The sequence below is a fragment of the Cladophialophora bantiana genome (assembly GCF_000835475.1).
Source record: "Cladophialophora bantiana CBS 173.52 unplaced genomic scaffold supercont1.8, whole genome shotgun sequence".
In the NCBI taxonomy this organism is placed as follows: Eukaryota; Fungi; Ascomycota; class Eurotiomycetes; order Chaetothyriales; family Herpotrichiellaceae; genus Cladophialophora; species Cladophialophora bantiana.
The window spans coordinates 510,924-524,463 of record NW_015971582.1 but is presented as its reverse complement, the minus strand read 5'-3'; the positions used below and the strand labels follow the sequence as shown (position 1 = coordinate 524,463).

At 50.0% G+C, this 13,540-nt stretch overlaps 4 protein-coding genes across 4 annotated transcripts; 1 reads left to right on the top strand and 3 right to left on the bottom strand.

The window, feature by feature from the left end:
• Positions 1 to 1,582: 1,582 nt before the first annotated feature.
• On the bottom strand, positions 1,583 to 3,096 carry Z519_05835 (uncharacterized protein; the record flags this gene model as incomplete). The annotated part of the gene is made up of 4 exons (XM_016763575.1): positions 1,583 to 2,126; positions 2,227 to 2,252; positions 2,482 to 2,843; positions 2,922 to 3,096. The coding sequence occupies 4 exons, from the start codon at positions 3,094 to 3,096 to the stop codon at positions 1,583 to 1,585; spliced, it is 1,107 nt and encodes a 368-aa protein (XP_016619899.1).
• A 618-nt stretch (positions 3,097 to 3,714) lies between these two features.
• Z519_05834 (uncharacterized protein) lies at positions 3,715 to 4,278 on the top strand (the record flags this gene model as incomplete). The annotated part of the gene is made up of 2 exons (XM_016763574.1): positions 3,715 to 3,912; positions 4,102 to 4,278. The coding sequence occupies 2 exons, from the start codon at positions 3,715 to 3,717 to the stop codon at positions 4,276 to 4,278; spliced, it is 375 nt and encodes a 124-aa protein (XP_016619898.1).
• A 605-nt stretch (positions 4,279 to 4,883) lies between these two features.
• Z519_05833 (uncharacterized protein) lies at positions 4,884 to 5,705 on the bottom strand (the record flags this gene model as incomplete). Its single annotated transcript, XM_016763573.1, has 1 exon — positions 4,884 to 5,705. One exon carries the CDS (start codon positions 5,703 to 5,705, stop codon positions 4,884 to 4,886), a length of 822 nt encoding a protein of 273 aa, XP_016619897.1.
• A 3,795-nt stretch (positions 5,706 to 9,500) lies between these two features.
• Z519_05832 (uncharacterized protein) lies at positions 9,501 to 12,642 on the bottom strand (the record flags this gene model as incomplete). Its single annotated transcript, XM_016763572.1, has 3 exons — positions 9,501 to 10,088; positions 10,163 to 12,297; positions 12,348 to 12,642. The coding sequence occupies 3 exons, from the start codon at positions 12,640 to 12,642 to the stop codon at positions 9,501 to 9,503; spliced, it is 3,018 nt and encodes a 1,005-aa protein (XP_016619896.1).
• Between the last annotated feature and the right edge of the window lie 898 nt (positions 12,643 to 13,540).

Here is a 13,540-nt window from a genome sequence, read left to right as displayed (position 1 = left end):
AACCCCAGTCATCTGGATCGGCGGTCGCGAACACATTGGGATCTTCCTCCTCTACCACCGATTCGATAGCTGCCGAAACTGACGCCTTGACTACTCCTCCGAGCACTACTCCAACATCGGTCGACTCTACCGTTATCCCAACCCCGCCCGTACATATATTCGGGACCTAGGGGATCTTCATACAAACATACGTAGATCCAAGGCTTAGCGAAACATACAGACACGAGATCAGAACTCGAGTGAGGACCGCCTTGTCGAGTACATGCAAAAGGTACACTTGACAACAGCAATTCTCTCTGGCAGGATCCCATTCTGAGTCGCTGACTCCGTTCATCCTGGTATGGTGTGAGACCCGTAACTCGAAACTTCAAACTCAGAAATATTTCAATCACAACCAGTGGCTTCGAGACCGTCTACGCGTTCTTGAGTGGAACTATCACGTACTCGACCAGACTCCTTTGATGAGTGCCAAGCAAGCCGCAAGACACCACCAGCTACTTTCGACCCTCGAAGGCTCCTCGCTGACCATTTCGGGCGATACTGTCACCTCGTGTGGCCTTGATCTAAACTTGCCAGGCGGTAAAACATGCAAGACTGGGGGCCTGGTGTTGAGCGAGGATGTTCCATATATCCAAGGACCAAGACACGGAGTTGATGACTTCCTCTGATTATTGGGCCCGAACATGACTGGGATTGAATTTGGTCCCATGTCTTCATCCAAATTTCTCCAGATCCCTTCGTCTAACTCACTTGCTAAGTCCCATGTATCCTCAGAGTCGTCTCTACTCTTCAATGATCGTCGTGGAGGCAAAAAGACAAAATCTCAAGCGGCTCCCAGAAGCTATCAAGTTAAAATCCTCTTCCACCAATATCAGCGTCGAACTCAAAACTGGATAATTGTATCGAAGATGACTGTGACTGGCTGCTTGTAGATCTGTCTACTTCACCTCCTGACGCTCTCGAGAAGGTGCTCAGACCGAACCAGATCTCTGGAACCGAAGTCCGAGGCTTTGCGGCTGGAGATGTCGAAGATCAAGGGTTTGTCACGATTTTCGTGCTCGGAGGTCTGAGAACGGGCGTCTTGACTAACATTTCCTCGACCTTGAACATCAATGGCTCGCGTTACGAGGCGATGCTAATCAGGTCGGAAAACAGAACATTGGGCCGTATCTCGGCCGTGCTGTCGGTTGGTCCGAACCAGTATCGTGAAATTCACTCCGAGTGTTTGTCTGGATACCTAGGTATGCAACATGGCATAAAATGATACATTAGATTCTGTGTGATGATTGACGAAATCAATCTTGGCCAGTGAGGGTCATAAAGTGGAAAGATAGGGATGGGGAGGGAAGCCTTCACAGATTCGTTGCCTCACCCAGTCCATTTCCAACATATATATCCTTTCTAAGATGCCAAACTTCCTTGAAAATTATGACAGAGCCATCCGGTGCTTGGGCCACAACAATGATGTTTCGTTCGTGGTGTTCATACCAAACGGACGCTTTGAGGGATTGATTCTCACTTCAACTTCCGTAGTATTATAATAGTTCTGCGGGAAAAAAAACCACTAGGTTTATCCTTCCCTTCAACCCAACACCCGCTTACCGGTGACGGATTGATGGCTTGAAGGAAAAAGTTTTTGCTCGACTTTTCGTGCCCTCTCCAAGGGGCCTTTATTGCTTCGTTTGCGCAGGCGTGATCGGCTTCGGAGGTTGGACCAGTCGAATGACCCGAGCGGCTTCGTCAAAAACACATCGTCTGGCCTATAGCCACCCCTGGGAGCCTCATTGATGAACAAAGTCCCGCTGATGAAGACATGCGGAAATCCAAGGTCGAACTCATACGACGTTTCGATCTCATCCGTCTCCTCCTTCGACAAGGACACGGACAGCGCATCGATACTGCCGGCGATAGGGTCAACGGTTCTCCCACCCACCATGAGAAAAATATATGGCGTCTTATGCATCACATAAGCCAGCGCAACGTAAAGTAGCAAAACTCCCTTCTTACTTGTAAGCTTCTCCAGCTCCCAGGATACATTCTTATCATATTCGCTCAGTGGGATGAGATTCCTACTTAGGATTATATTTCCCTCTCGCTTTGAATCCTTCGGCCGTCTAAAATCTTCCCTGGCTTAATACTCTATACGGACATAGTCTCATTCCTTCGTTTTTACATATAGATATAATGTCCCTTTTAAAATCTCTAATGGAAGTGTTTTATATATACCTTAATACACCATAAACTTTCTTAACCTATGGTCCCTTGAGTATTGATTCGCTTTGCTAACAATCTAAGTAGGCGCATCACTGATACCTAGGTACAGCATCTTCTCAACCACGATTAAATTATTTAGACTGTACATTAACTCCGGAATGATCACTGTATAGTTTCACCAACGTAGATAGAATAAGTCGATATACGTCGTCGATAACTTCTTTAAGCTCGCCTCTAGCGACATCTTCATACTCTTACTACTATTACCTCCGAAGCATTGAATCTTGTCCTTATGAGCTCCCATGTAGCCGGTGAAGAATTTGTAGCTAAGACGATCTCGTCACGATTCTTGCGGGCAGCCATCCGTTCGCCTACCCATTCTTCTGATTGACCGAATTGATATGCGTTCGCTGTGTCGATGAAGTTGCCGCCCTGCGAATAGAAATGGTTCATAATGGCGAAGGCGGTGTCTTTGCTGACTTCGTACCGTTCTGGTTGCCTCTCGGTGAAGATCATGGCGCCCAAGCAGCGAGGTGAGACTCGAACGAATGCGGAAGGCGCCAATTGGCGGTGGCGCGGAGGAACGACATATTGATTGAAAATCTGTATCAAGATGAATACTTGGATGCCTTTGAGTTCAGTGAGAGCGTCGTCGGGGAGTCAACAACAAGTCTGTCGCTCAATATATATACGCCAGTAGAGCTTACCTTTATCGGCTTTGTTTATGGAATCATCTTTCCTGATTGGGTCACCACGGCTATTGGGACCAATTCGGCCGAGGATTTCAGCGAATGAAGAGACCTCGAGATCTCCATGCAAACGCTGTTTGACGATATTCTTGGTCGGAATTATGCTAAGCTCCGTCAAATGCTTGAAGCTCATGGATATATGAAAATATGAAGCTCGTAAATAAGTCATGTCTGTCTCGCGATCTGTGGGAGTGAGTAATGCTTAAAGATGTTGAGCAGTGTCGGCCATTGGAACGGGAGAAGACAACTCAATGAGACCCAGGATATCATCCGGCATCGAAGCTGTAAACTCCTTAAAATCCGACCAAGGGGCACATCTACTTCGATTTATTCGTTGCAAAGAGCATAGCTGCCGTGCCAGTGCAAAATCAAGGGTAAATCAAGGGTAATGAAGAACCTAGAGTAGGCGCAGCGTTTTGTGTTTGGTCTTTCGTTGGAATCAGCAGCCTGAGAGTAGAGAAAAATGTCATCTTGCAGGCAAATGTCTTCGTCGGAAAGGAATCAAACAACTTGTCCACGATGGAATATTCCCCGCACTGCCCGCGGATTTTCCAGCAAGCCAAACATTTTATCAAGTCTTCGAGAAGATCCTTTCAACGGACACACGAACCAAGACCGAAGTTTTATACGACACAACTCTCCTCATCATGACGGATAACGAGTCATCAACACCTCAATCTTCAAGAGACCGTCGACGTAGCCGGTCACCACGACGGGAACGTAATGAAGATCACCCCCCGACGCAAAGACCATGGTTCCAAGTGGAAAGAGAAGCGGCGAGACGACGAGGACTCATCAAGAAGAGATAGAGACTCGGGACTCCAACGAGGCTACAGGGACCGCTGCCGACCAAGGTCGAGATCAAGATCCAGAACCCCTCCGCGAAGACGTTCACCCCGAAGAGAGGACCGAGATCGCGAGAGAAGACGAGATCGAGACCGAGACGAGCGTGAGCCGCGCGAAGAAAAGAAGGAAAAGCGTGAGAAGAAAGAGAAGAAGCCTGCTGCACCGGCAGTACCTGCGTAACCTATGATCACCGTGTGGGTCAACGACAGACTAGGCGCGAAGCAACCAATTCCATGCCTCACCACAGATCCTATCAGTGAGTACAACTCCCTAGCATTGAGAAGACTTGCAGACTGACAACGCGGCGGAGGACTTCAAGGGAGTGGTCGCCATGACAATTGGTAGAAAACCCCACGAGACACTCCTCAAGCGACAAGGTGAAAGACCATTCAAGGATCAATTGACTCTACAAGACTATGGGGTCAGTAACAGCGTACAGCTGGATTTGGAGGTCGACACGGGAGATTAAGGACGACGAGGTGTTCGGCTCAAAAAAAGGAAATGAATCCACGATTGATGGCCACGTATTGCTGTGGTGCTTTTCCATGAAATACCAGTAATGAAAGTCTCTGCAGTATGACAGGGTAGAGTGCATTCAAATTCGGAATCTTCAGAGTAAACTCCAGCAGTTTAACAGTCAAAACAGTCAATCAGCGCCAATGAAACCAATCCCTTTCCGACCAAAAGAGCGATCTCATAGCTTGTGTTGTGGTAGCTGTCGTGATCCAAGGGACTGAACAATGTATAGCGTGTTCTCCTCGCCCACGAATGCGGATAGTGTTGCCAGATAATGAGAACCTCATGTTGACGGGAACTTTGACTTGCCATTTCAGCCCAGCTTCTTGGGCGGCGCCGATGCCTTTTCTCCGAGTTCCGGCTCGGTTTCCTCGTCCGTGGAAGAGTCGTAGGGCCTCCTTCTCCTTCTTCTCGTGCCGACTGACATCTGCAGACTTCACTTCATGTCCACTCTTTGGACAGCGAGCTCCACCAGCTGGTACCGCCTGGCCGGCTGAAGTTGCTGAACTCCGGGACTCCAGTGTTGTCTTCGCGCTTCGCTCCCGTGCCGAACTGCCACTATTTCTTTGAGGCTCGTAGTTTCTTTGCAGCCTCTTTGGCATCTTGCTGCTCCACCTTATGTATGAAGCGCTCTACTGCAGCGATGGTATCCTTGTCTTTTGTTTTCTGCGCAGCCCTCAGCGGCTCCTGCAAATAATCCCCCATGCCAACTTGTCTCCTCCTGGCATGGTCTTCGGGTAAAAGTACCTCAACTGCGTCCGCTCGCTTGTGATCAATTGCCATCAGCAGCGGGGATATCAGAAACCGAGTCTTCGGGATCATCATCTTGATGACATCTATCGGTTGATTGTATTCGATGGCGGGGCACAATTCGGCTCCGCCATGGACGAGGTATCCGCCATCGTTCATGGATATTGCTCCGTGATCTAGAAGAAAGCGAATGAAGGGTCCATTCTCCGGCCCCTGTGCAATAGCCAAGCTCATCATAGACGTCCTATGGTCATCGAATGAGTAGCTGACAATTCGAGGGCAGTAGGAGTGGATTAGCTTGAGCATGTCAAGGTTTCGCGTTGTCCCCAGCGCCCTGACGATGCAGGGATTATGAAAGTCGTATGTGGGATACATAGAGTGCAGACATCGGGCGATTGACAGTTGCCCATGAGAAATGGCTGCCTTAAATAGCAGATCTCTCGCTGGTGCACCTTCTTGTTTTGCTTGGTAATAAGAAATAGGCTCGCATCCTTCCTTGGCATGGTGTTCGTCGAACAAATTCTTTAGCTCAAGGAGCTGACCAGTCTTGCATGCTTCGATCATGGCTTCCTGGTGAGGAGAAAGTGTCTCCCATGGCTTCGGCTGAGGTGCGGGAGAAGATTGAGCCATCTTGGGAACTGCCGACCGAGCAGGTTCAGACAGATGACTTTTGGGAAGAGAAGTTACCCTCGATAACTCTCGACATAAAGCTGAATTGCGAGGATATCTTTCTTTAAGCCGCGAAACTCATTGTCACGACCAGAGACAGTCATTCAGCCACATGGCCTAAAATACTCACTGAATGCGACCCGGCGCTTAGAAGCTCGGTTTCAATATGCGGCGGCCATGTGGCTACTCAAGCGTCCGCAAGCGCTTGATCTGAAATCTTTCTTGAACTTGGAACTAAATCACTCTCTGTTAGATTGCAACAACGAGTTTTGGAGCAGAAAAGCAGACGAATTACTAAATTAGTCTGTATCAATCAGGCACCCGTTCGAGGCTGAATACCGAGGTGGTGCATCAAATGTATTTACCACACTAGTGTAAATGACAGCTAACTTCAAAAGACGATCGATTTGCGATCCGTCGTGAGGAGCAATGACCCCCGGAATTATCGGAATCAGATCGTGAGTGCCTACCTCGCCCTAAGGTATTCTCGGATAGGTTGAGCTTAGGTAGCGCTTTTAGGGGCTCTAGTTAAGCAACACCTAAAGCAGCTAGAAAATTATCCTGTCAGGCTGTCAGAGCCGTCATTTAAATTAGCGCGGTAAATACATTTGGTGCACACCCTAGTATAGCATGGCGGGCTTGGCAGCACCGACCTCTTTAGCGAGATTCACCTTTGCCTCGTTTCTTGTCTACAATCCCATCTACTTCAGAATCGGATACTAACATCTACGCCAGCCGCGATGGCTTTTTTCAGATCCAGAGAGCTTTACTCCTTGACAAGATGGCGCTGCCACCGGAATTTCCCTCTACCGCCTCCGAGTTCAGAATCTCACAGGCCCAAATCTCGGGCGTGTTCAACCTCCTGAACCCCTCCTCATTTGTACAGGTTGGGATCCGCCCTGGCGACCCGCCCGGTGGTTAAGCTGCTCTCTCGATGTCTTATTCTGGCAGAATACAGCAAGGATTCGATACTACGTTCCTGGCAGGACGGAATAACCGAGTTTAAAAGTGTAACAAGGCTAAGCCTTCCTCACCAAATGACCTCGCGAGATGGAAACTAAACGCTGGTATCGGAAATGGAACTCAATCGATGCAAAACATACGATACTGACGCGTGCTCCCCACGAAAGTCTCAAGCGCCGACTAAGAGCTTGCGGAGTCGCAGATAAAACTGCAAAGACGATGCTGAAACGTCTCGCATACTTCCATAATTATGCCTAATGGACTACGTCTCTGAAGGTAAGCGCAAAGTCTGCCAAAAATGGCGCAGGTTAAAGAGGGATAGCATTCTATGTTCTTAATATCCAGTGCTATATAAGAAGTGATGATTGCTCTGTGCTGAGCTCACCTTCTGTCATTGAGCAAAACTCCATCCATTGTCCCGCACACCTCGATATACCATACCAAAAGCAACCAAAGCCTCCAGTCTCCACTACGACAATTGTATCTCTTCTTCAATATCTCGATATGTTACGGCTTCTGTCTGTTCTGTTTATACTTCTTGGATCGCATATATTATCGGTCACAGCCGGCCAATGCTTCTCAGACCAGTCCTTTGAGGCCAAAACCCTCCTGCACCTCCATACGATACAGGAAAACCATGTCGACAGCCACCCCCAGGGGAGCTTTGGGCTTGTCAAAATCTCGACTTTCCTACCGTGGATTGTCTCGTTGCTGACATCACTACATGCGGAGTCATCGGAGCGAACAACGCTCCAAGTATCTTCTACTCCTTTTGGCGTGGTTCAGGGACAAATTGGTACACTTCGCGACCAAGTCGATCCCAGAAGGCAACTATTAGGTTAACTGTTACGACGATGCCTATGGGACAAGTGTGATATCACCGATGAAGGCTACGGCAGGACAGGGAAGAACGGATGCTCTCATTGCGAGGTCTGCGGAGGCGTACGCCAAGGTTGCTAGTGGCGAGATCCTAAGTTTTGTCGAAGACAGGTTAAGTAAAAAAAAAAAGGATGGCACAATGGGCATTTTCAGACCCCTGGAGATGATGCTCCGGAACCCAATATCTGGCAAAACCTACGAGCTTCCCATTCCGCAACGCAGCCCGACCGTCACACGAATTGTCAGCATTGTTGTCTCCGAGAACTTCCAGGGATACGTGGATTGGGAGAATGGGCAATCGCCACCAGGGATGAACTTTACTCTTCTACCCCTTAACGACGCAATGTCCATGCCCGTTCCACCAATTCCTGCTGGGGCTCAGAAATATAAGAGAGATGGAAATGGCACCGAGGTGATGTCGCAATGACCCCTTGTCCTGTTCCGGCTGCCGCCGCGGTTGTTACATCCAGCTCGGTGTCCTCATCGCCAACTTCCAAACCATCATGCATCTTACACGAGCAGGACCCAGATCAAGGCATAACGCAAGCATTCTGTCTCTGCGATAGCACTGCGACTCTCTCTCCACTTTCTGTGGCATCGACGGGCCACCAGACTGACAGCTGTGCCTACACGACCATACCAGCTACAGCCGAGGAAACGCTGCCCACGGGTTGTTTCACGCCGCCAGGGGCTAAAGTTACAAGGGAATTTAGGCGGCAGCGTAAGGGCAGGGAATCTGCTAAGTTTCCTGAACGTCCGTCTGAAACAATATCCTAGCCGAGAGGCAGATTTGGCCGATCGCAAGGGGCCAGACTAGGCCCCTCGGGCCCCTAAGCCCGAACTGGCTTCTGAGAACTGGCATCAGACAAGCTCCCTACGGCTCGCCCAGTGCTCCAGCGCGCTCCCCCGTACTCTGCCGCGGCTCCCACGACGCTCTCCCGTGCTTGGCCAGGCCTCCTCGATGCTTCGTCACGTGCCCGATTAAAGCGGCCTCGCTCCCCTTCTTGGACGAAAATGGTATGGGATAAAGCACAGTTTGGGATATATATAATAGATATATATATTTCCATGCTGTATGACTTAACTGCTCATCACGTACAATGGTCGCTGAAAATAATTACGTCATTTCTATGTAAGTGTGAATGAAGGCGCCCAGAAATGGCTCTACCTGTTGAACCATTTGGTATCATGCAACGGTTGAATGGATGATTGCAAAGACCTATCTGGACCGACTGGACAAGACTCGAGTAAAAAGAGGGTTTGAAGGTGCCTACGATTAGAGATCCGACTATCAAAGCATCCTGAACTCGAGCGAATCATGCCCAACATTACGATTTGTAAATTAAAACAGCATTGCAGTATGTAGACGACGACTCGAACACCAAACTCGATGGGAGCTTTTAGTCTCACTTCCTCGTCTCCCCTCTCTCGTCGTCCTCGTCGTCCTTATCGTCTTTCTCGTTGTTGTCGTCAACTTCCATAGTCTTTGTCCTTGGCCTTGTCCTTGTCATTGGCCTTGTCCTTGTCCTTGTCATTGGCCTTGTCCTTGTCCTCGTTCTCGTCCATCTATATCTTCGCCTCCTTAGCCAGTACCGTATCATATGTAAGCAATTCGGCCTCATCGCTGTCCACCCTCGTCAGTCAGTCATCATCATATTCGGATGTTCGCCAATCGAACGAGCGAATTGAATGGCTAGATCCCAGAAGTCACTCCCAAAGCCGCCCATATGGGATGAAGAAGCTGAGAAGAAAGACCCCGAATTAAGGTCCATGCCCAAGTCCATATCCATGTCCATATCCATGTCCACATCGCGTCCGTCCATCTGTCCATCCTATCATCCAAGACCCTGCTTGGTGCGGTGGTAAACAGTGTACAGGATCTCCGATGCATCTAGTCCTGTCTGCGAGGATCATTCAGACGCCCGTGATCCTCCTCACGGCCCTCCTAGCTCCCTCACCACTAATCGCGATTTTCCCTTCAACTTCCAACACTTTGACGACCTCGTTGAACTCGGTGCCTTCGATCTCAAGGCTGCTTCCCTCGGCGACTCTTCGATAGAGATCCGTATACCTCATAGCTCCTCCGCTACGGATTGTACTGTCCGCATCCAATATTTCCAGTACCGCTCGTTTCAGGTCCTCTCTCCTGCGCCTGTCGCTGACACCGCCCCCCTCACTTAGCAAGCCCATATCAATCAGGCCTGTCCTTGCGTCCGTGGCACTCGCCTTGATGGCGGACTTGATCAATCTCACTGCTTCATTCACATCCTTCTCCTCAACAATGGGTGAGAGTCTCATCTTGGCGTGCGCTTCAGAGAGGCGAATCATTGATTCAAGCTGACGCGTAGTGGCGGTGATGCGTTTCTCCGAGGATTGTATGTTGGAGCCGAGATTGCGCATAGCAACGTAGGCATTCGTCAAGGCGTTAGCAGCCGGCGGACTAAGACAAGGGTGGATGTTGTTGCGGGCGTACGAGATGTAGGAGGTAAGAAACTCGATGGGCTAAAATGGCTGTTAACTAGTGTATTCTGGCAAGGAGGATATGAGAGTATGTGGTAGGGAGGAATTGAACATACCAAGATCTCCTCCCTCGACGCATTTTCCGGCGTGTCCTCAAGATACATTCCAACCAAATGCTTCGCGAGTCTCCGATCATTTACCTCATCAATTCGATCCAGCACAAGATAGACAAGATCAAACCTCGACAAGAGCGTCGGCGGAAGATCAATGTTCTGGGGCACCGGAAGATTCGGGTTGTACTTGCTACCTACGGGATTCGCTGAGGCCAGGATACTTGTCCTTGCGTTCAACGTAGTGATGATGCCCGCCTTCGCAATGGAGACGGTCTGCTGTTCCATGACTTCGTGCAGTACCGAGCGAGTAGACTCGTTCATCTTGTCGAATTCGTCGATGCAGCATACGCCGCCATCGGAGAGTACCAAAGCTCCGGATTCGAGGACGAGCTGTTTGGATTCTGGATCTCGGGTCACATAGGCGGTCAACCCGACTGCTGAGGAGCCTTTCCCCGATGTATAGACTCCTCGTGGTGCTATCTTGTGGACGTACTGTAAGAGCTGAGACTTAGCAGTAGATGGATCACCACACAGCAAGACGTTAATGTCGCCTCTGTATCTGGGGCTGCCACCCTTCGCAAATGTCTTATTCGTGCCGCCGAATAGTTGTAGGAGGATACCTTTCTTGACATCTTCCAGCTCATAAATGCTTGGACCTAGACTCCTCGAGAGGAGCTCATAGACGTCGTCGCGAGCTGCTGTTTCCTTGATTTTGGCTTCTTCTTCGGCTGTCACTTTTCGTGTCTGCTCAACATCGCCTGCAACCTGTTCAGAGAGCTCTTGCTCTATCGTCGATACGTCAATCCCTAACTTCCGTTTGTCGACTTTTTGAACATGTAGAACATCAACGTAAGTCTTGAACAGGGCTTTCACCGTTCGCTGGCGGGGGTTGACACGGACAGGATTGCTTCGGAAAATGCCAGTCACCTCAATCCGATCACCGGCCTTGCAGACATCTACCAAGTCATCATATACGCAAAGGGACACGCTATGAGGAGTCTGCCCGTCTGGGACCGAATCCGGCGTCTCTTGCAATTTGATCACCTGCTTGTCGGCAAATATACACCGGTTATGGATGATCTCCATGCTGTCCTTGGATTTGCAGGCAGGGCGTGGGCATTCCGTCGGCTCTGCAATCTTTCCGCGATCGATTGACACAAACAGCGTATGCTGGCAGACGGTGCATTTGAAGAACGCCTCTTTCATATCAGGTATCACCGGCGTTGTTCGGATGACAAGTCCTTTGACCGAAATAAGCTTGTCGATGTCCGATGGATCGAGATCGCGCATGTTGATCGTCTTGTCCAGGCCAAACGGCATCACCTTCCAGGGGTGCAACTCTGCTTCTTCAACCGGATCGGGAATTTCGTCCGTAGCAGGTCCTGCCGCTGGTGTCCCGTGTCCCAGGTCAGAAGATGGCATGGGAGGCATTGAGCTCCCATTTGCTGCCCGTGAGGCAGGAGCAGCGGCATGACTTCGCCGCAACTCTTGCATTTCCTTCTGAGCTAGTTCCACCATGACATCTTTTACTGCTTGATCCATCAACGGGATGATTTCCTGAGGATAGGCCTGAAGCTGATGCCACAGTTTCAAGGTCGCGGGATATGCTTTGAGATTGCGCGCGTCTAGGTTCAGCGGGTGAATCCCCATCTTTCTCATGTTCTGAAGCATGTCCAGATACTCCTTCTCATCCGCCACCGCGCCGAGAGCACGTGTTTCTTCTTCGGTCGCACCATCGGCCCACATGCGATATTTCTTAGCATAGTTGTAAAGGAAGTTCTTGAATGATGCCATGGAATCTACAACGGATATGTTGGTGCCCCAGATGACTCTTGTCGAGTCCCCTCCCATCGCATCAGCCTCGGACGTGTCAGGATTGAGGTTTGAGAATGTAGCCTCTGAAGTCGGATCATGTCCACCCCTAATGGGCATGCCATCCTCGCCAATGTAGATTCGACGACGAGGAGCGGGAGAAGGCGCAAATGCATCAGAATGAATGTCACTTCTTCGGGAGGAGATTCTTGGTTGTTGATCCTGGCGGACAAAAAGGGCGCTGCTGCTGCTGCCAATATCGGATTGGGGTTGATGAGAACTTCGCACAGGGCTCGAGCTGGGATCATATCTGACTGGAGATGAGTCTGGAGAATGTCAGAATAGCTCAAAGCCATTGAGAGCGGGACTCAAATACCTGCAACCAGTCGGGTTGATGCTCGCGGAGTTGCCTCGCGGTCGCCTACATTAGACGAATGTCTCGAGGGAGAACTGATGAGCATGCCATCACTAGCCAGCTGCGACGGAGGCGCGGGATTTGTTCGCACAGGGGATGATTGAAAGGAAAATGGCGAGGAGGACGCAACTCCGCCAGCTGCATTGGGTGCTCGTCTTGTACTTCTGGGAGTGGTCTGGGATTGTTGAGCTGGAGTCGAGGATTGGGAGTTCCGAGAGGATTGCCCCCGGCGGCGTGAGGACGGAGTCGACGACATAATGACGGTAGGCAACGATGGCAGCGTGGTGTTGGCAGGTGTTCACATCAGGACGGATAGAAAGGGGGGTTTGTGAAATCAAGACGCGTCCCAAATGGCCACGACGCGAAACGCGAGACCCTCGCGTAAAGTGGTTCTTGGCGTGAAACCACACCCGCAATCTATCTCACTCACTATCTCTCAGCATTCCGTGCTTCATCCATCAGTGCCACACACGACGCTACATCACAGCCTACGGCTCCAGCATTGGTTGGTTTTGCTATTAATCCACATCGCAGCTTATACGACTGTTTCACCAGCGCCTTCAAACGAGAAGACGGCGACCTAGAGGGCAGAAATACTGTGACCGAGATTTCGCCACAGCACGACTGCCGGGACATGTCCATATCTGCAGTTATATCAGACACATGCCACCATCTCATTCGGCCGAATCAATCGCGACTCGACAGAGAAACATGTAAATTTCAAAGGACGTATGGACTATTCTACTACAGTACATGAAGAGCGAGATGAGTAAATTCATAGATGGTTACTAGAGGAGCCTGTATCCCGAAGATTTCGGCCGAGCATCGCGTCCCCCGCTTCTCCCACCTCTGTGGTCTATCATCTGTGACCTCCGTTCGCCGTACATATCAAAGGCCCTGACTCCAGTCAAACAGGTACGTCATCAACTTTAAGCAAACGCAAGAGGGGCAGCTGCGGGTTGTGTTCAACGTCCAACAGAATGGCGCCCGAAATGCATGTTGCATATAGCATTGGTGCAGCCACGGGAGTCATCAAGAATGTATCATTCATATTTCAGCTTCCGAGGGAAACATTATTGACAAGTCTCATCATGCGGAAGGGGCGTGTAGAATTGGAGCGAAGCATTGGCGATATAGACACATATATTCACATC